This window comes from Rutidosis leptorrhynchoides, chromosome 2, assembly GCF_046630445.1.
Source record: "Rutidosis leptorrhynchoides isolate AG116_Rl617_1_P2 chromosome 2, CSIRO_AGI_Rlap_v1, whole genome shotgun sequence".
Taxonomy (NCBI): Eukaryota; Viridiplantae; Streptophyta; class Magnoliopsida; order Asterales; family Asteraceae; genus Rutidosis; species Rutidosis leptorrhynchoides.
This window is the reverse complement of record NC_092334.1, coordinates 342,776,444-342,798,842: the sequence shown is the minus strand read 5'-3', so window position 1 is coordinate 342,798,842 and position 22,399 is coordinate 342,776,444. Positions and strand designations below refer to the sequence as shown.

Genomic DNA, 22,399 nt, shown 5'->3' with positions numbered 1-22,399 from the left:
AAGGCTCTAGAAAAAGCAAAATCATAGTAAACTATCATTCTAGCAAGGCCCAAAGGGCTTTTTTTAAAAATACAAATATTATTCGTTAGAGCGTAAGGGTTTTTTTAAAATAGCTTATGTTATTCATCACAGACTAAAGACTTTTTTCACCTCGTTCTAAGTATTTAAATTCTAGGGACCGACACTGAGACTCGCATTTCGAGCGGTCACCGCATTGTTCATATCTCTTCCATACGGAGTCATATTTAGTTGATTCAAAATTCCTATCACTCACGATTCACTTTTATGGTTAATAGATATTCAGACCCTTTATTTTTAAATTATATAGTTTAATTGTTATTGCTCGCAACTTTTATACAAATTTCAATATTTTTTAATTAGTATACTCTTTTTATTAAGTAGTTGAATTAATCTCTATCGAACTTACTTAAATATAACCAGTCAGGACAATTTTAAGAATTTACTATCGGTCAAATAAAACATTTAAAATTTCGTTGATGTTTGCCCTGCCAATACAAATGTTCAAATATTTTCCCAAAGACAATATATAAACACGTGCATATTTGTTCTTCCATTGGAGTCCCAATAATAGTAAAGTAGCCCCACCAATATACGTACAACACGGGGTTTGTTAAACAGTGGAAAGTTGCAACTATATAAGAATAGAAGTTAAGAGAGATTTGTACCTAAAACTATTTACACTAGAAACCATATCTCTCTTTTTCTGTAAACGAACATTTAAATGGAGGCTATAAAACAGGAAGAACACTCAGTTACAATACCACTATTGTTTGGCAATGGGGATATGGAAAAGAATGCAAAAGATGAGCAATGCATAAGCATAGGCAATGCTTCTTTCATCAGTACTTGTTTCAATGGTCTCAATGCTCTCTCAGGTTCTTTTTTAACTCCTCTTTATAAAGTACTTAGGTCACAAACTCATAAATTTCTATATATACAACAAAAGCTAATTCTAACAAAACTTGCTTTTTTCGTTTCGAATTGTGATATCAGGAATCGGGATACTTTCCGTTCCGTACGCATTAGCATCAGGAGGATGGTTGAGCTTGATACTACTCATCGTAATTGCCAGCTCAACTTTCTACACTGGATTATTAATCAAAAGATGTATGGATGCTGACGAAACAATAAAAAGTTACCCCGATATTGGTGATCGTGCATTTGGGAAAACAGGAAGAATGTTAGTTTCGATCTCGATGAATGTAGAGCTCTACTTAGTTGCAACAGGTTTTATAATCCTAGAAGGTGATAATTTGAGCAACTTATTCGCGGACATAGATTTTAATATCTATGGCACTCGTATTGGTGCGAAAAGTGGATTTATGGTCCTTGTTGCTATCGTTATACTCCCTACTATTTGGTCAGACAACATGAGCATCCTTTCGTATGTATCGGCAACTGGAGTTTTAGCCTCCGTGATCATCGTAGGCTCGATCTTGTGGGCTGGTGCGTTTGATGGTATTGGTTTTCATGAAAAGGGTAAGGTTGTAAATTGGAGTGGAGTACCTTCGGCTATTAGCTTATACGCGTTCTGCTACTGTGCTCATCCGGTTTTTCCTACTCTTTATACTTCCATGAGAAACCGACGTCAATTCTCAAAGGTATAATTTCTACCATGTGTTTTTTGAAAAAAAAAAAAAAAAAAAAAAAAAAAATTATATATATATATATATATATATATATATATATATATATATATATATATATATATATATATATATATAAATAGTAATTTCTACCATGTATACAGAAAGGGTAATGATCTATCCACTCCATATTTTAATAAATCCAAAATTATTATGCATTAAATACTTGTAACGTACATGTACTCAATGCATGATAAATGGTGGATTCATCTGGTGGATGGCAACTAGACTAATTACATGAGCAATGTAAAAAATTGTTACTCGGGAAGTACTCGGTTGGGACCGTTTAGGAGTAATCTGCAATTCGGGGAGTACTCGGAAATAATCGAATGTTGACCAAGTTTGACTTTCACCAATTTTAACTGATTTTTCGAGTAATCTTGAGTTTTGGCTGAGTACCCCAGTTGGCCGAGGTTGACCAGGTACTCGGCCTGAACTTTTATCCGAGTACTAAACGAGTTTTTTTGAGTTCTGCAACCCTATACATCAAAAAGTACACTTCTTGCTTTTTAATTGATTTCTTTTCTCGTTATACATTTCAGGTGTTGTTCGTCTGTTTTACAATTTGTACAATTACCTACTCATTGATGGCGGTTATCGGCTACCTTATGTTTGGTTCAAATTTAGAGTCACAAATTACCTTAAACCTTCCAACTAACAATATTAGCTCAAGAATAGCCATATGGACTACTCTCATTACTCCAATAGCTAAATATGCATTAATGCTAACACCAATTGTCAATGCTATTGAAGCACAGTTTCAATCATCTCACAACATAAAGATGAATAGGTTCCTAATTAGAACAATTCTGATGATAAGCACTGTAGTTGTAGCCCTGTCCATCCCCTCTTTCGGATATCTGATGTCACTTGTGGGAGCGTTATTAAGTTCCACAGCTTCAATAACAATACCGTGTTTGTGCTACTTGAAGATTTCGGGCATCTACAGAAAAATTGGCATCGAACTGGTGTTTATTGGGCTCGTTGTGTTAATTGGTTTAATTGTTACAGTCGTTGGTACTTACGTATCATTAGTTGATATAATAAGCCATTTATGAGCAGAAGTTTGTTACTTTTTACAGTAATAAACTTAAATTATATATAACAGATGTTACTACTCTTCATGTTTAAACTTAAACCATCTATTAACAAGTATATATTCACACTTGAAGCTTGAGAATCGTACCCCGATAAGAATCTGAAATTCGACCCTTTCACCTCAATGCAGCTCTCTGCAGCCATCTTTTTCAACCCTGTGACCTTCATCATCTTTCTCAACTGGGCTGCATCGTTCCACTTGCACACGTCAGCATATTTATTTGCAATAATTACCAAATTGCCACTCCATCTTGGCTCTAAATCAAGTAATCTCTTCTGTACCTTTTCCCCAACCCCATCAAAATCGATATCATTATGTACACTGCATGCACTAAGTAAAGTTCTCCACACAGTTGGATCAGGCTTAATCTCCATGTTCATAATAAAGTTGTACGCTTCATTAAGACGACCAGATCGTCCCAAAACATCAACCATTGCACCATAGTGTGTTAACCGAGGCTTAATCCCGTAAACATGTTTCATTTCATCAAAAAATCTACACCCATCTTCCACTAATCCAGCATGACTACACGCAAAAAGAACACCAATAAACGTCACATCATTAGGTTCAACTAAATCATCTTTCATTTTCTTGAACAGTAAAAGCGCACGTCTTGCAAGCCCGTGTTGAGCTAATCCATGAATCATCGCACTCCATGTCCACACGTTACGGACCCGCATTGTCTCGAACACTAAACTAGCCCGACTCAAATCTCCACATTTTGCATACATATTAACAAGTGCTGTTCCTAATTGACATGTTAGTTTCAACCCGTTCACAATTATTCGAGTATGAACACATTTTCCAATAGTTAAGTTCCCAAGTTCAGCGCATACAGAGAGCACGACTACTTTCGTAGTTTCGTTAGGCTCAATCCCGTTTACTCGCATTCTCATATAATACTCGAGCGATTCATAAAACCACGACACTTTCAAAAAAGCAGAAATAATAGTGTTCCAAGAAACGACACTTGTATGAGTCATTTCATCGAACACTTTGCGTGCATTAATGATCTTTTTACATGAGCCATAGAAATGAATCATAGTGTTGCAAACGTACACGTCAGAATCCAAACCGCGTTTCAAGCAATCTACGTGGACTTGTCGGCCTTCTTCAAGTGAATATAACAAAGCGCAAGCTTTAAACATGGCAGCGTAAGTAAGCTCAAGTGGTTTGTTACTCGAACAACAACGCATTTGTTTGAAATACAAAATGGTTTCTGTTTTTGAATCCTTGTTGTTTCGTTTCGTGTTGGTGACATTGTTAAAGTTTTCAGAGTGTTCGATTACAAGACTAGCGTGCATTAAGGTACTAAAATACTTTAAAGAACATACTTTGAATGATTTTATCAATGACATAGACATAAAAGTGATCCAGATATCCAGAACAGAAATCTCAAACAGTTTCAGGATGAGTTTCTCTACTCTTGAGAGTTTCACTCTGGGTGGAAAAATGACTTATCTTTATTCTCGGATAGGAGAAGGATTGTATACATATTACCTCCCCCGTACACCACTCATGTGGTATTGGGTATTGTTGTTGTTGTTGCTTAAATGTAATATTACCTCCCTCTTCAGAACAGAAGTAGTGGCTAAACCAATTTTAAAGACTCGAAAATGTAAAGATAAAGCGGTAGACGGGTAATTTTGCGCGGCTTGGTTCGGTTATATGTTCTTAGTTTTGGTGTATTTTAGATTTTGTTTTGTATGTGGTTGGATGTTTATTCCCGTGCTCGGTTGCTTTGTGGTTGTCGATTTTTCAAGGCTCATGTTTATTTAGCTTAGCTTCTTTGGTTGCTTTAGGGTTTGTTTTCTATTTCTGAACCTTGATTTGAGTGTGGATCGGTTGTATTTTGTTATTCTTTTTCATCAATTGATGAAAAGGCTCGGTTTAATGTTAGCGTTGTTTTTGCAAATAAAATAAAATAAAATAAAAATAAAAATAAAAAATCCACGTTATATTGGGAGTCATTTTTCCACCATAAAAAATTACTTCATCCATCTTAAAGTGTGAATTAATAGGTTGTACCGTACAACTTAAATAGTGCATGTATTTGGTAGATGTATTTTTGATAGTAGATACGGAGTATATCATTAACCATTGTTTATAATTGTCGCAAAATAAATGTCATTTATTCAAAATAATATTAAAAACTCATTTAAAATTTAAGATTACTCTTTTTTAAAAGAAAATTAAAACTTATCAAATCGCCAATAATTCATGAATATAGAAAGTGTTTGTAACTTATTTGATTAATAAACATTCTTAACACTATTTTACATATTTTTAAAAAATGATAATAGGGTATATTTTTTTCGGGACTGAGGAAGTAATATAAATATTAAAATTCAACGGTTAGTGCAATAAGATTAGAGTTGTTATGATGTTTAAAGAACCCTACCATGGTGTTGTTCCGATCTCAAATAAGAACTGACCAATCACCAAGTCCCATCATTTGGCATCCTTAGATGCTCACATGATCCATATTCAAACACATTAATCTCATTCACGATCCATAAAGTTTAACTTTTAGAGAGTAGCAGGATACAATAATCTAAAATATGATCCCTCCAAATCCACTGCCCTCTAAAATGATGGATCTTGTACCTACTTTAGGGAGTTTGTTTACATGCGGATCTGACCTACTCATTTCTTACGTAGCAGCATAGCGCGAGTATAACGCACAACATAAGCACGAGATAATCCGGTTAGTCGGCATACATCAAATTAAAAATACATCTTCCCCGGGTGGCCTGATTTATCTACCCATTTACCTTTTATATGTTGCACCCATTATCTAGAACCAATTATGAAAACACATGAAACAAAAAGAATTATGAAATTACAGATGCTAAAAACATAATCCAAATTGCCCTCTTACTGCCTAAGATTACCATAATCTAGCAAAATGTAAATATCTTTACTTGAATATAACAATAACTTAGCATTGTTCGGTCTTCATAAGAGGCTAGCTTACTGTTAAAACTATCGTCATTTGTTCATTGTAAACTGAGAAAGAATGATATAACATTTCATGATCCCTCGGTACGGTAAGTACACAAGATATACAACTAACAAAAAATGGTGAATCAAAAGTCGCCGGACTTTGTCATATCAGTACACAACTGAACCTAGTTATAGTGCCAAAAAGATTCTATAATCTGTATAGTAAAAATGATCGATCGCTTATTGAGACTTTTTCTTGCTAGAATCAACTGATTTTGACTTTTTTATGGTTGGCATTTTACCAGGAAAAGCCCACCTCAAGAACCTTTCCCATGTATAGCAACCAAAGAACATCAACGCGGCCCATAACAAAAGCTTGTCCCGCAATTCGCGTGGTAAAGGCACGAGCTTTAACCAGTCGTTCAAATCCCGAAACACATCTGATGTGATAACAGTAAAGAACACAACCGCACCCATAAGTGCCAACTTAAACGGCTTGTTTTCTGATATACTTTGGTTAAACGGGTGACCCATGTAGTTAACTGCAAACGTAGCCACTTGAATCATCATACTAACCATGTACGAAACGGTGTTGACTAAATTACTCTCGAATTCAGAGTCTGGCTCAATACATTCATCTGGCATGTGTTTTGAAGCTTCTTTCACAGATGAAATCAAGAAAAGTATATGCATTGTAAACTGACCGAGTAAAGAGAGGAAAACGTAGAAGCAGAAGACGTTCGGGTGGGGCCGTTCGGCGGAGAGTGTCGGCATCGGGCGTGCGTGTGAGATGAAGAGAAAAAAGGCGGCGGTGAAAACACCGCTAATTGTGGCTTGAACGTCTCCTAGTTTAACACCATCTAAGTACATGACACTAAGAACATAGGCGGTTGCAAGACAGTTAAGTCCAAGGATCTTGAACATTTGTAAGGTGGTTACTAAAGTGCTACGACCCTGGCGGATGATGTCGGTGGTTGGGGAGACCGATGCGTGCTTAGCGGTGAAAGGTGACGCCATTGATGCATCACCAAGTTTGACTATTGGCGCTGACCGGCCATCGTCTCCTTCGTTTAGCTCGTCCATCATCTTTTTTAGTTTCTGGCGTTGAACCTCTGCTGGTGTCAGATGGCGGTTAATGGCGGCAGGGGTGACGGTGCTGGAACTTGGTTCGGTGGTGGTTTTAGGTTTTCTTGGTTTAGTTGGTTTTGTTTCTGATGAGGGCTTGTCGTTAGAAGATGGAGGAGGTACTGCATTTAATAAAGCTACTCCTACATGTGCCTGAAAAAATAGATAACGTCAATACATAGCACATGATCAGATGTAGGAGGTGGTAAAATGGGTGGGTCGGACATGTTGCGGTTAAAACGGGCGATTTAACATTACCTGCTTCAAAGCTCCGACATCATTAGTGCCATCACCACACATTAAGGTGATCCTTCCGGATGATTTGAAAGTGGTCATTATGAGTTCTTTTTGTTCCGGGGCCACCCTCGCAAATACCTGACATTTGAAAAAAGCTTTATTAGCTAAGGTGCTTGATACCATTTAAAAACTACCGATCCGATATTTATAATTATGAAAAATGATAAAGAGTTACAACCTTCGCATAAGGAATTACTTTGGCAACAGCAGACGTCTGAATCAACATTTCAAAGCAATCACCTCCAATACAAAGGTCATGAGCCTCAGATAAAGCCTCCACCATTTCCTCACTGCAAACATCGACCATATATATAAATATCTGGAACGAAATTTGTATCCCAAAGAAAACAGAGATAGTGTTTAAGTTACCTATAGCTCACAATTTCCGTTTCATCGGGCGAAACCCACTCAAATTGTTGCTTGTTCTTTGTGGGGACAAGAATTAATGCAGGTTGTGAAATTATATTGACTTGACGAGCGACATGGCAAGCCGTTAGTGCTTGATCACCAGTAATCATGACCTGATCACAAAAATAGTCACAATAAGAGCACAATATAGAAACTCAGGTAGCTATAACCCTGTAAATGGGTTCATTAGAGGTATGTCTAATCACTAACAGTTACAATTGTTGATATAACCAAAAAGTCAAGCATGAAAATTTTAATGTTAAAACTGAAGGCCATAAAGAGTTTTGGGTCAACCCGATTTGACCCATACACAATAATGCAAAAAAACATGTTTTAATTGAACTTCCAATAAAATCATTGCTATTTATCTAATAAATCTATATTTTTTTTTTTTTAATAATCAAAACGCAATGACAGATATTAACTAGATGCCACTCACCAAATCATGTGAAGACTTTTTCAACTCAAGCAAGACAGTGGCAGAATCTCCTCTGATGGGACAATTAAATACCTGAGGTTGATTTGATGACAGTAAACATGTCAAGAAATCATACTGCTGATAAATACAATGCAACGAAATAGAAAAACGCAAATATGACGTTGTGTAAAAGTAGTTGTTAATATGTGTACATACCGCAAAACCAGCAAAAGTGAGCCCAGTTTCCACTACTTCCCTGTCCAAGTTTCTAGCTTCACTTACCTATAACCGTTGAACAAAAAAGAAACCATTGTGTTGTGCGAGAATACATATGTACAACAATAAAACATACGGCTTAAAAAAAAAAACGAAAAAAAAGGTTACCGTCATATCAGGAAGAGTCTTATATGCTAAAGCCAAGACACGTGATCCTTGACGTGTGTGCCTCTTGTATGTGTTCACATAAAATGCGGGTACATCATTTAGTCTTTCTTGAATGGTCTCAGGAGCACCCTGAATTGCAGCATACCATATATCTGAGGACTTAATTGAGTACAAATAAGTGATGCGTACTCTTTTATACATACCTTTACGAAAGCATAAAACTGCTCTTCTGTTCGAACAACAACGGCCATTCTTTTCAAGTGAGACGCGAAGTGATATCTCTGAACAATTTGGACCGTACTGCCACCTCCCCTGCAAACATTGTTAACGGAATTATATATGGACACTTGATTACACAAAAAGTGATATGGACACTGCGTAAATTATATGTCACGAAAAAGAGAATAATGAAATACTTACTTTTTAGGCATGGCCTTCTCATCAGATTTATAACTCCACTCTATCCCCTTGATTGCAGCCTTCTCAAGAGGATCACCGACCTACAACCAACAATATTACTATAAAGATATAGAATGTGCATAAATATACAAACCAAATAAATTTAAAATGAAAACTTTACAATGCCTAATAACATATGGTATTAAGTTCTAGGACATGAACGCATCGGAGAGCTCATGGTACAAGGCATGTCGAATAAAAACACGAGGACAATGCATAACAAATACTCCATCCGTCCAAATTTAATAGTCCATGGACAAAAAACACATAGTTTTAGAAATGTCATTATTACACTGTACTTTTTGTTCATTTTACAGTTTTACCTATTATGATAGCTACTTTTTTGTTTTACATGCATAAAGTAGGGACATATATTAACCTTACCTAATTATTTTTATCTATTTATTGGAAGATGGATTATTAAATTGTGACGAAGGGAGTAATAATAACAGATCTTCAAGAAAGTGTCTTCATCTCACAATCAACATTCACCACAGCAAGGGTCGTCTTGTCAACATAAGGAACCAATAAAAAGATAGCATGTTTGCTTGTTCTTATACCTTCAATTGTTTTCTGAATAGAATTTCTTTTTGATATGGAATTATAAACTTTATAGCATATTGTAACATCATATTACAAACTGCAACTTCAGCTGAAAGTGTGTAGAGTCTATAATGCAAATATGCTTAAGAAGAATAGTTGCCTATTTACATCAACAGAAAGAATAGTTGCCTATTTAAAAATGGCATACCAGCTTGTTGTCCACAAAAACAAGGGCATGACAAGAAGCAAGAATTTCCAAAGTGCGAGTAGGCACTTTTTTAGCATCTATCTCTAACTCTGTATCGTTGCTCAACCCACCAACTCCAGAAAATTCCTAAAATTATAAGCACACAAATTAAGTTGTTAACAAAATTCTTTAACGTGAAAACAAGATTTTTAACTGACATACCATGTCATCGGACGTCAAAGTCCCCGTCTTGTCAAAACAACATATATCAACCTGCAAAACAATATATATAGTATATAGTATAAAGTATATAGTATAAGTATATAGTATATAGTATATAGTATATAATTATATAATACTTATAACAAGAAGAAGAAAATACAGAAGTGACTAAAGTAGCCTTGCTCACCTTCCCAGCAAATGGTATACGAAAAGGTTCTGTACAGAAAATACCACGTCGTGCAAGTGCAATCAAAGATGTATTAACTGCTATGGACAGCTCCATTGGCAGCTCAGGGGGGATAACCGAAGTTATAATTAAAGAACAGCTCAAAAGAAGTTTGTATCGACTCCTATTTGGGTCCTCAAGCCCCTACAACATCATGTATGGTAATACTTTAGACATGCCTAAAAACAGAAGTAGTGTACGCACACTCGGTTGAGATAATAAGCACGAGTTTACCTTTTTAAGTACATAACCAGCTGCTATAATTGCAAAAACAACTAAAAATAAAATAAAAAGTCCACTCTCCCAGCTGTTAGCAGTAACCTGAAAGATACAAATTTATCAATTATATAGGTTATATACAGAAATTGGGATATTAAAACTGTCAATATTACCCTCTCAGTTGAGAACAATATAGTTCGAATCAGTTTCCCTTGAGTTGTCTCAAATCCAGTTCGCAAAACAATTGCTAAACAACCACCATCAGGAGTTTTCATATGAAAGGTCTGATGCAATGAATAAATGGAGAACGTTAATGGTGAACTGCTGACTAAAGCTTAGAACAGAATTGGATGTAACATAGTGTGCAAACCTTATCAGGAGTATGCTGCAAAATCTTTGTGCCACCAAAAAGAATATGGTTTTTATCTCTTTTAGATGACAAACGCTCTTCTGGTCCTCTGCCCATAATTGACACCTGTAAAACATCAATTTATTACATGTTCACAGAAAATTGTGACTTACACAAGTGCACTCCCATAAAAACAAACAAGGATGCATAAGTTATAAGTTATAGTTGTATACAAAAACAGAATATGACATTGAATAAAAATTATTATACACAACCTTCCATTGGGGGGTGGACTCGCCTGTGAGGATAGCCTCGTTCACAATAGCATTCCCTGCAAGAATAAGCATGTCTGCGGGGACCGCTTTTTCCTCTCCGTCCTGACCAGCAGCACGACCAACAGACACAACATCACCAGGAAGAAGCTCTGTCCCTGCTACCTTTGTCCATCTGCAATAGAAAAAGTCAAGGTAAGTCAACAAATAAATATATATGTATAAACTGTTAAAAAATAGGTCGAATACTGAATTCTCATGCAGATAACATACTTACTTCCCACAACGATAGGCCATTAGAATCTGAGAATCTACTCTAACACGTCTAAGCTCTGACAGAGTCTTCAATCGACTTTTGGCCATTGTTGACTCAAACATAAACAGCATAAAGAGAGTAAACAGACTGTAATACCAATATTCATCTAGACACCAAAGTCCCACACAGAAGACCTGCAGATCAAAGGTAATAACAATAACCACTTGATTAAAAAAAAGATAACACAAGCAGATGTCAAAAATATGTTATGTGAAAGATTTGTTTCTTAAAAGTGACGTGAGGCCACAAGTAACAGGAGACATCATATCAAACCTGAAATACAAAAAAAGGCTCCATGCAGTGCTCTTTCATCAGTTTCTGGAATGTTGGTTGCGGATACTCAAATCTATATTAATGCAATAAAATTTGAATAAGATAAAAGCAGCGAATGAATAAAAAACAAAAGAAAATATAAGTTAATATACGTTGGAAAATACCAACAAAAAGTGATCATCAAATTTTTGCTAATGAGGATCTGTCTAGAGGACTAGAAATAGAGTTGGTGAAACAGGTTGTAATATAAGTCAATCGTGAACTGCATAGTGAGGCAGACACATACTGCCTGCATCAATATGCATGCAATAGTGTTGTGGTACATTATCCTATAAAAATAAGACCACTGTTTATGTTAAGATATCAAAATTCAATTAGAGTTTGATGGCATCACCATGTTATTAGCTCAGTGTCTAACTAAAAAGAACTACGTAGTATAATCAGTTGAAATCTCTCCATTTTTGCTTTTTAAATGCACATGTTTACACACAAGCCATGATTAAAGTAAAAGACAGAAACTAGTAAACAAAAGAATGAAATAATGCAATACAACGCTCTTTTATTGTTGCAAGCTGTAAACTGACGACAAGATAATGTGAAAAACAAACAGGCCTTATATTGCATGAGGGGTGCTGAGCTCGTCTCAAGAATTGATATATTTTAAAGCACCAGAGACTAGTTCAAAAGCAAACAATAAAACGGACTGGTATAATGAAAAGAAACTTACACATTGCGTCCCCACTTCTCAGCAGCAACTTGAACTTTAGCTTCAGTACCATGTCCAGTGCTTCTGAGATAGTAACCAAAAGTTTCCTTTGATGGGTAAGGAAGCTTACAGAAACTCTTCTTCTCATCTGAATAAATGAAACACTGCTTACGGAAATCAAAATAGATCTCCTCACTCGTAGACCCTCCCAGCTGATAAAAGCAAAAACATGTCGATGTCAAACAATTGATACATCTAACTTCAACAAAAAAAAATTTGTAAAAAAAGCGGCATTTTCTAGTCTATAATCTATGAACTTCTATACGCTATCTGCCAAACCACTGTACAAATAACTTGATCGAAATTCAACCAGTCTTGCAACTAGTTCCCATATAATATAACATAAGATGATGTAATACTAAGAGTACAAGTTTTTGAAGTTACAACCTTTCGGAAATGAAGTGGTACTACTTCCTTAGAACCACAAAATTTAGCAGGAGTAATTTTGCATGCATTTGCCTGATTAATATCTTTAACCTACAAAAACAAAAATTAAAAGCATTGTACTTACTTTCATAATCCAATTCCCAATGATCGTCGATTTCAAACAACATCACACAACAAAAATTACACAGAACACCACTAACCTTTGAATACTGAACGAAACATTTGAAATCTACGGACCATACGGTAAAGAGAACCACCAATATGTGGACAGCTAATAAACCACCAAGCATTATAAAAGCATCAATGAAATCAAAACTAGGTACGATAACGATCATCCATGTCGCATATAATATCGCAAACGGCCATGAATCGAATCGCCACGGCCAATGCCTTTTCCTCAACAAATCAACAGTATCAACTACTTTACCATTGACATGAAACCTCGTCATAACTTTAGCTAACTAACGATAATCTAAACTGCAATTAAACACGTAAACTAAATACGATAAGTATATAAAAAATCATAAACCCTAGCTCAGCTATAACTGATCATTACATATTAAGCAGTATATAGACAATTAAAGTTCTGGAACCTATAATAATTGATAATTGGTCAGGAATTGGCTTACTATGGATAATTGAAGATAGTATAAATAAAAATGGAGATAAATTAGGGTTTAGTAAGTGGCGATGGTTGTGCCTCCGACTGAGGGATGTAATTAGGGCGGAGATCTGGTGGAAGGGGCGATCGGAGGGAACACCAAAAAAGAAACGCAGGGAACTAACGGTGAAAGAGTAGACGCCGTTTAACTTTCTTGGAAATTATCATATGTAGTCCCTAAACTAATTCATTCTTTCATATCTAACCCTACACTTAATATTCGGCAGACCCTTTGTAACCTCACAATTATCATGCGGCATGTCATAAGTAGATAATCTTTTCAAGGATTGTTTAGCTTTTTTTATTATTACTCCTCCATTCCATATTAATAGAGAAATATAGTTATTAACTAGTTTTCGAACCCTCGCTTCGCGCCGGGGGTTCGATTTTTAATGTATTTTATTGTGTTTAGTTACGGAGCTTGCGAGTGAAAAATCAACATATATGAAAAGTATCCTAAATATTTAGCGTTTTTTTAAAAGTGTCCGTTTTGCGTATAGTTAGTGACATTGTGTTCATAAAATTATTTCGAGTTTAAGGATGGTGTCGGAAAAATTCAACTCGTTGCGAGCGAGAAGATATGACCTGTTGAATATTTGAGTGGAGTTTATTTAAGATATTGTATGAAAATTTTGATTTGACGCTTTTACCCCCTGTGTTGGGGGCCGATTTTATTTTTTGAACAAAGTGTGGGGGGCTTTTGTGATGTTACTTGAAAGAAAGAAGGGAAAAGGGGGGGAAAAAGTGAAAAGACGGAAATACCCCTGGTACTGTTCATAAGTTTTGTTTAATAGTTAATATGGTAAATTTTGTATGAAAATTTTGATTTGACGCTTTTACCCCCTGTGTTGGGGGCCGATTTTATTTTTTGAACAAAGTGTGGGGGGCTTTTGTGATGTTACTTGAAAGAAAGAAGGGAAAAGGGGGGAAAAAGTGAAAAGACGGAAATACCCCTGGTACTATTCATAAGTTTTGTTTAATAGTTAATTGTATGAAAATTTTGATTTGACGCTTTTACCCCCTGTGTTGGGGGCCGATTTTATTTTTTGAACAAAGTGTGGGGGGCTTTTGTGATGTTACTTGAAAGAAAGAAGGGAAAAGGGGGAAAAAAAAAGTGAGAAGACGGAAATACCCCTGGTACTGTTCATAAGTTTTGTTTAATAGTTAATATGGTAATTTTTGTATAAAAATTTTGATTTGACGCTTTTACCCCCTGTGTTGGGGGCCGATTTTATTTTTTGAACAAAGTGTGGGGGGCTTTTGTGATGTTACTTGAAAGGAAGAAGGGAAAAGGGGGGAAAAAAGTAAAAAGACGGAAATACCCCTGGTACTATTCATAAGTTTTGTTTAATAGTTAATATGGTAATTTGTTTTGTCTAACCTCGTCTCTACTCTTATAAGTGATATCAAGATAATCAATTATAGATTTAACAGTGAGCTTCCCTTTTATCATCTTAAACACATGATTAGCAGAGCCGGGCATGAGGCCGTGAGGGGTGGACGACCGCATCGGGCAACAAAATATGTGGGCAACAATTTATAAGTTCAATTTCATCTCTACTGGACTCATTTTAATCCATAATTTTAGCTCACATATACCCTTTATACCAAATTAGAAAGCAAAGCCCATAATAAATAAATTGATTTAAAAAAATAATAATAAATGGATTTAAAAAGACAAAAACTTTATCTCTCTAAAAACAAATTGCTCCCTACCTAGGCTTTTGTGCAGATCTATTTTTTCAACCATCTTTCTTCTCCAGCACTTCTATCTTCCGATCTATCCAGCCGGCTTCTCTCTTCTTTAACGGTTTGAAGGTTACGGTGCTGATGTCCTCTCGGACCACCGGCATCTCGCCAGTGGTTCGGCGTTTTTAAGCTTTCCGTCAAGAATAAAGGTCCTCTGTTCCTTATTCGGCGGCTTTTCGTGTCGATCTTATGCTCCGGTATCTTCTCTGGTTTTCAGGCGACGAATCCTTCTCGGACTCTGGAAACCGTTTGGGTTTGGTGTGTCTGTTCGGTGGCAACTCCGGCGGTGGTAGCTAAGCCTTGCTGTGTCTTGTCTTTGTCTCCTTCGCTGTTTCTCTTCTCGGTTTGGGTTGTAGGCGACGAGTTCCGCTTTGAACTCTACATCTCACTAAGTTGGGCTTTGGTTTTAAGTGGAGGTGGGTTGGATTTGGTGGGGTTTATGAGGATCGTCTTTTGTGTTGAAATCAGGCAGATCTCGGTGGTTCGGCCGACACTGGAGACTATTGAGGGGTGGAGGTGGCTGCTCACGGCCTTGAGTGGTTGAGAGCAGCTGCTACTTGTTCTCGGCGGTTGAAGGAGATGACAGAATGTGGTTGACGACCACCGCTAACTACCATTGGTTGTTGTCTGGCGGCCGGTAGTGGCTGACGACAACTGTTTTAGTTGTTGTCGGCCCTAGTGGTGGTTGGTAACTTAAAATGGAGTTGGTGGTGGTTGGTTGTCGCGGGCGGTCGCCGGTTGTTGCTGGCGACTCCCGGAGGCTGCTGTTGGACCACTTAAGTCTGGGGGTTTGTTAATGTTCTTAGAAAATTGGTGAAGATGATTGGCTCCTTTACGGGTTGATTCTGCATTTGGATCTGCTTGGCTGCCACGAGTATTGTTCGTTCATTCCATTTTTCCCGTCGTTGAGATTCTTATGGGCTTGATGTTGTTGCCGGTGTTGTTGACTTAGTTGACTTCGGTAAATAGGCCTCGGGTTAGGTTTTCTTGGGTTGCCCGGTGATTGGGCACAATTTGCAGTTTCTGCGGGGTATTGATGCGAGGTTGATTACGGGTCGGATTTATGTGTATGTGTGTAGGCTTTGGTATGGTGATTTTGATTTTATGTAATCTCATTATATTGTAATTGTAATTCAATTGGGCTCGTTCTGTTATTTTTAGTCGTTCATATTGTTTAGAACGATCAGAGCGATGGTCAATGTGTTTTGGTCATTTGTGACCAGTTATGTTCAGATCGTCACGATCTACCCACTGTTGTACCACCAGATCTTCGGGTCTGCTATAATATACATATTAATATTTTTGCCAAAAAAATAAAAAAAATAAATGGATTTAAAACAACTAAGGTTAGGCATCCAAAAACAATTGATTCTTGATTCTACCTTTTGGGCATCTAAACACCTCTAAACTTGTGGATTTCCTAAACCTTGATCAAAGTATTCACTAGATTTTTTCTTTTGTTGCGGTCATTCATCATCTGCTCATCTTCATTCTTCAAGAATCAAGACACAAATACACAATAAAAACTCAAGATTAAAGAACAAATAAAGAAAATTGTATTTTCATTATTTATTTTTTGTGTGCCATTAAAAGAGGCATAGAGTTGGGCATGTGGCTGCGAGCCTCTAAAGAAAGAAAACTATATTATGTTTACTAAAAAAAATTGGCGTAGAGATGGGTCGTCTAGCTTAACTAGGTTCCAAACACTAAAAGAATTGTGTTGTGCTATTTCAATTTTTGATAGGGGCATATAATTGACCATTTCGCACCGGGCATCCAAATTCTCAGGCTCGACCCTGATGATTAGGGAGAGAGATAGCTATAATGGTTTTAACTTTGAGGTCAAGACTTGAACGACGTTTATCCTCATCCTACTAATGTGTTGGAAGGAGAACAACCTCTCTAGCTTCAGTGTCAGGAGCATCTTCTGTTGCAGCAATATGGTCGACTATTTCAGTGGGGATATAAGGACCACGTAAAAAAATTTCAAGCAAAAGGGGGTAATATTGCTCGAATTATACACGTGTTACCTCGCAATATCTATCTCATTTCATTCTGTTTTTAGGATCTTTGAGCCCGAAAGTTATATATTTGCGCAAAAGTGTCGGTTCAAGGCTAAAAACTCATATTGGTGTAAAGTTGACCAAAATCTAGTCAAATTAGTGAACCAAAGTGCAGGGCATGATCCAAAATGAAAAGGGATTGAAAAATGGACAATTTCAAGTGAAAAATGAAGATTTTGAAAGTGCAGCAGAGTGTTGCGGCGCACCTTAACACTAAAAAGCCGAATTTCAAATTCAGAACTTGAAGATCATAATTCCAGTTATAAGGTGCGGCGCACCAGCCTTGGGGTGCGGCGCACCAGCCTTAGAGTGCGGCGCACCTTGTCCCACATTATAAGGTGCGGCGCACCTCGCTGCTTTTGGGTGCAGAATTTTGCAAAGTATAAAAGGCATAAGATAGGGTTCTAAAAGAGAAAGCTGCAGTTTTTGTCACGATTTTCACCCAAAATAGTCTAATTTCATTATCCAAATGGAGATTAAGGCTAATTTAGAGGATCAAGCAAAAGCTCATGCAATCACATCATTAGATCTACTTAGTCTTCTCATTTGGGTTGTAATTTCCACCTTTATTTCTCTAGTTTTGATTTGAATACTTGTAATAGTTTAACATGATGTTTATTTGTGATTCAATGCTTTTGATTAGTGTAGTTTTAGCCGTGCATGGCTAATTTGATTGTGTTTCCTTATCTATGAATCTCTAGTGTAAGGATTTTGCCCCAAATTTGTTGAATAAAGTTATTTGAATGAAATACATGAGCAAGTATTATTGTGTTAGCTATAGATTCATTGCTATGCATTTATTTTAGGTTTTACTTTGGTTACATAGATTGTGTAGCTCTCTAAGTGATTTGTGTAGTGAAACAATTTGTGCTTCAACACTTTAAGTGATCTAGACAACTAAATTGGGGATTACAAGTGATTGTATTCTTAGTTTGTGTTGGTTTTCAATTGTCCTTTAGTCAACATAGTAGTGTTCGATTATCTTAAGTGATTTTGATAGTTAAAGGCTTCTAAGTGATTTCAACTCAAGCATAATCTCAATGACCGCTCATAGCTAACTTGATCTTAGAATACGATGCATATGTGAGTTCGCAAAGTGTGATTTGATTAAGGTTTGGTAGTGATGCTAAACATCTAATAGTTCAACAACTAATGCGATAGCAAATTGGGTAAAATGGGGCAATCCAAACATAGAGAGGATTAGGTAAGTGAACACTGCTTAGTTAATTGATTTAGATCCCAATATTTAGTTACTTGCTACTTGTTGCTAGTTATAATTTTTAGTTTAAGCTTTGTTTATTTGTGCAAGTTTAGATGATAGTTAAAATCAATCAAAACCCCCGAATCAAATAAACCCTAGGACAATTAATAGTTTCAATTATTCAACTTACACCGCTCGCTTGGGACGAACTTGAAACGAATACTTACACAAACAGTTCTATAATAATCGGGTCTTTAGTGCTCGTTAGTTTTGTGTGCTTATTTGTAGTGTTTGAATCTTGTATAAATTTGAAGGTAATCGATGTATTGTGCAACATGCATCACACTTTCTTAGCGCCGCTGCCGGGGAGCGGTTAGCTAGTTGAATATTTGGTTTAAGCTTTTAATTGTTCGATCCTTTTGTAAGGATTTATCCTTACAAAAGTTACTTTTCTTGTTTATATATATATTTATGTTTGGAAAACCGATTGTTTTTATGTTGTGATCGAAGGTTAGGTACCGTGGTGTATGAAAAGGAGATACCAAAAGGATAAAGAGTTCAAACATCCATTTTCCGATTCGAAAAGACACGTTCACGAGGTTTATAAGCGTAGAGAAGAAAGGGTGTTAAAGAGAAATTTCGAGGTTTTGCCATTTTGTTTAGAAAAGATCGATGGTAACGGTCAACCACTTCACAATGTGGATAATCCATTCGGTCATGGTATTCCCAACAACCCACTGTTAGTTAATCAAGAACAATAAGTTGATCCAAATGACACACCAATGTGGAACGCTAGGTTGGTTGCACCTACGGTGGTGCCTCCGGCTATTACTAAACCGCCTATCGGAGCCGAAAATTGGAAGATCGAGGTAATTTCTTCACAATGATTAAAGATGTGCTATTTCATGGGTTAATGGAAGAGAATCCTTTCGAACACCTTCAACAATTCAACGATATTTGCGATATCTATAAGCACAAAGATGTTACCGATGATGCTTATAAGTTAAGGGCATTCCCCTTTACTCTATAAGGTGATGCGATAGTTTGGTTAAGAAATCTACCTTCCGACTCGATTAGGACTTTTCAAGATTTAAGTGATGCTTTTATCAATCACTTCTTCCCACCATCAAAAGAACGCCTTAGGATGGAGATCAACGCATTCGCTCAACGGAGTGATGAGTCTATGTATGATGCATGGATACGTTTTAAAAAGATGTTGAGAGCTTGTCCACCACACGGATTGACAGAGAAAGAGAACATCAACACGTTCTACCGGGGCACTAATCCATTGACAAGACAAACTCTTGATTCCTCCGCGGGAGGAGTCTTTATGTATAAATCACCAAATGCGGCCGAAACCTTGTTAGAAGACATCTCGGTTCACACCTATGAGTGGACCCCTTCACCTCGAGATTTACCAAGAAAAGTGTAGCTCAAGTGGAGAGTGATAATGGTCAAGTCACGCTTGCTAGCTTGAATAATCAATTTCAATTATACGGGAAAGATTTGAAGAAGTTACAACAATCTATTGGCGCGACGCAAGTAGGGTGTGAAAGATGCGATGGACCTCACCTTACAGAGAATTGTCCTCAAATCAACCAATGCAACCATATTGACTTGGATGATATTCCCATGAACTCAGATGCTCATGTTAACTATGTGAGTAATCAAAATTATCAAAGTAGCGGTTCGTTAAACCAAGGCTACTTCAATCCTAACCAAAGACAAGTCTTTTTCAACACTCAAACCAACCCACCACCCAGATTTACAAACCAAAACTAAAACCAAGGTTACAACCCAAATTATAACCAAACCGAAACAGCAACTTCCAATCACAAAACCAACAACCATACAACACTCAACCTTATAACAACCAAAGCAACTCAAATTATCAAGGCAACCAAAGCTATCAAAACCAAGGTTATAGTAAAAACCAAAATAACCAAGGTTAAAACCAACAAAACACTCAACAATCCCAACCTTCAAAGAGTCTAGAGGAGATGATGCAAAATTACATTAAGAATGTGGAGACAACCAAAGCATTTTTAACCAAGGAGAATGAGTTCTTGAAGCAACAATTAAGACATCAACAATCCTCCTTGAGAGCACCGTTGGAAGACTTTCAAACCAAGTCGCCGAGAGACCTCAAGGCACTTTACCATCTAACATACAAGTCAACCCAAATAACAATTACAACAACAACCAAAACAATCAACAATCTCACCAAAACTAACAAAACCAAAACCACAACAACACAAGAGTCATTCCTATCAAGAGCAACAATCACAATCAAAGCAACAACCAAGCAAGCTCATCAAATTCCATACCCAATCTAAATTATGCTCAAGTGAACTCAGTTACGTCAATCAAAGAAGAAGAGCAACAAGAATGTCCTCATGTTTTTACATTCAATGTTGAAGAAAAGGAGTTTGATATGGGTAAAGCATTGGAATCAACACAATGGAGCTTGGAGTATTTAAGTTTTTGGATGATTCGGAAGTAGCGGAGTACATTCCCTATAGTGTGAAGAGTGTGATGTAAATGGAAGCTACCGAGTCAACATACAAGTAATTGGGAAGTGATTTTGAGAAGATTGAATTAAGCAAGATAGAAAAAGGGTCAATGGTAGGAAAAGTTTTGAATGCAAAGGGGCAAAAGAACGAGGTCGAGGTTCTTGCTACGTCAAAAAATGAGAAATATGAGACACCGGTCCCATATCCTCAATCATTGCCTCCTACACATCCAAAGGATGTGGATTGTAAGTCAACCTTAACCGAACATGAGAATATGTATGTTAAACTCCCCTTGGCGGAGGTGCTCGAGAATATGCCCAATTATGGGAAATTTTTGAAGTCACTCATGGCCAAGAAGGGAGAATGCGAGCAAGCATCCACCACTTTCCTAAAAAGGGAGTGTGATGGGATTTTAAAGAAATGTAACCTATCACCAAAAATGAGTGATCCCGGGCCTTTCCTCATCCCATGCAATATGAACGGGTCGGAGATGTTTACATCCTTAGCCGACTCGGGGGCTAGCATCAACTTTATGCCCTATTCTATATATCAAAGGTTAGGCCTAGGTGACCTTTCACCCACAAAAATGGGAGTAAAGCTAATTGACCAATCCATTAGCCCTAGTGTTGGGATCACCGAAGACATAATTGTGAAAGTAGGTGAAATGGAGTTTTCGGTTGATTTTGTTATTGTGGACATAAAGGAAGATCCGGTTGTGCCCCTTATTTTGGGAAGACCATCTTTGGCAACCGCGAGATCTTTCTTTGACTTTAGAACCGGAAAGTTAACCATTAGAGATAAAGGCAAGTGCACGAATTTTCATAGTAAATACACCAAATTGCACCAATGCCCCTAACCACACCACAAATTGTTGCTAGTGTACAATGCACTAAAAGCACAACTCAAGTTGGTTCACCAACTAAGTGTGGTAAAGAGTTGACCAAAGAGACCTTAAGTAGACCCTAAAGACCAAATTGATGTCATTGACAAGTCTATGAGGAAATTATATGGGCGGGTACATCATGCCTCATCCAAGAAAGATGAGCACTTGAGAAAATGCCTAGTATCAAACTTATCAAAAAGCGAGAAAGGGAAACTTAAGGAATTAATTAATGAGGCTAAGGTGATGGACAATTGGTTGTTGTTGATGTTAGATGATGGTTATCAAGGTGGTGGTTCCCTTAGCTCAAAGGGAAGTTAAACACTCAAGTGGAATGGAGTCGGGTGATAGACTCGTAAAACAGTTTCCACAATCGTGTAAATAGCTCATATTAGTTGCATTTCATGTAGGTTGTATGATATTTTCTTTTCTTAAGTTGCATTTGCATTTAGATAGCATTTCATGCATTTGGGAAAACATAAAAGACCAAAAATAGCTTGTTTAATTGAACTTGTGCTTAAATTGGCTAAGTGTTGGGTTGAATATTGATAAAATTGAGCTGAAACTGTCATCAGTTATAAGGTGCGGCGCACCGTAAGCCTAAAATTTGAAAAATCAACATCAGTCAGCCCAACCAGTTTCCCAAGTTGTAAGGTGCGGCGCACTACCTTGAAGGTGCGGCGCACCAGTCCCCTGAGTGTTAAGGAGCGGCGCACAATTTACCAGTGCGGCGCACCTAGCTGATTTAAATTCAAAATTTTTGCATTCT

General features: G+C 37.0%; 3 protein-coding genes across 4 annotated transcripts; 1 reads left to right on the top strand and 2 right to left on the bottom strand.

The window, feature by feature from the left end:
* Positions 1-708: 708 nt before the first annotated feature.
* On the top strand, positions 709-2,862 carry LOC139891937 (amino acid transporter AVT1I-like). The gene is made up of 3 exons (XM_071874964.1): positions 709-896; positions 1,015-1,622; positions 2,210-2,862. Exons 1-3 carry the CDS (start codon positions 743-745, stop codon positions 2,723-2,725), a joined length of 1,278 nt encoding a protein of 425 aa, XP_071731065.1. The 5' UTR covers positions 709-742; the 3' UTR covers positions 2,726-2,862.
* On the bottom strand, positions 2,465-4,013 carry LOC139891938 (pentatricopeptide repeat-containing protein At2g36730). The gene has a single exon (XM_071874965.1). The coding sequence runs from the start codon at positions 3,960-3,962 to the stop codon at positions 2,763-2,765; it is 1,200 nt and encodes a 399-aa protein (XP_071731066.1). The 5' UTR covers positions 3,963-4,013; the 3' UTR covers positions 2,465-2,762.
* Positions 4,014-5,667: 1,654 nt separating this feature from the next.
* LOC139891936 (probable manganese-transporting ATPase PDR2) lies at positions 5,668-13,310 on the bottom strand. 2 transcript variants are annotated; one of them, XM_071874962.1, is made up of 22 exons: positions 13,193-13,310; positions 12,764-13,040; positions 12,564-12,653; positions 12,138-12,328; positions 11,411-11,483; positions 11,099-11,271; positions 10,825-10,996; positions 10,571-10,675; positions 10,374-10,484; positions 10,216-10,302; positions 9,943-10,125; positions 9,756-9,806; positions 9,555-9,680; positions 8,765-8,844; positions 8,548-8,656; positions 8,345-8,473; positions 8,177-8,242; positions 7,982-8,053; positions 7,504-7,655; positions 7,313-7,424; positions 7,096-7,212; positions 5,668-6,990 (listed from the first exon to the last, which is right to left on the bottom strand). In XM_071874962.1, exons 2-22 carry the CDS (start codon positions 13,010-13,012, stop codon positions 5,953-5,955), a joined length of 3,486 nt encoding a protein of 1,161 aa, XP_071731063.1. In that variant the 5' UTR covers positions 13,013-13,040; positions 13,193-13,310; the 3' UTR covers positions 5,668-5,952. The 2 variants fall into 2 exon arrangements, with proteins under 2 accessions (XP_071731063.1, XP_071731064.1); XM_071874963.1 differs by having other exon boundaries at positions 13,157-13,245.
* Positions 13,311-22,399: the final 9,089 nt, after the last annotated feature.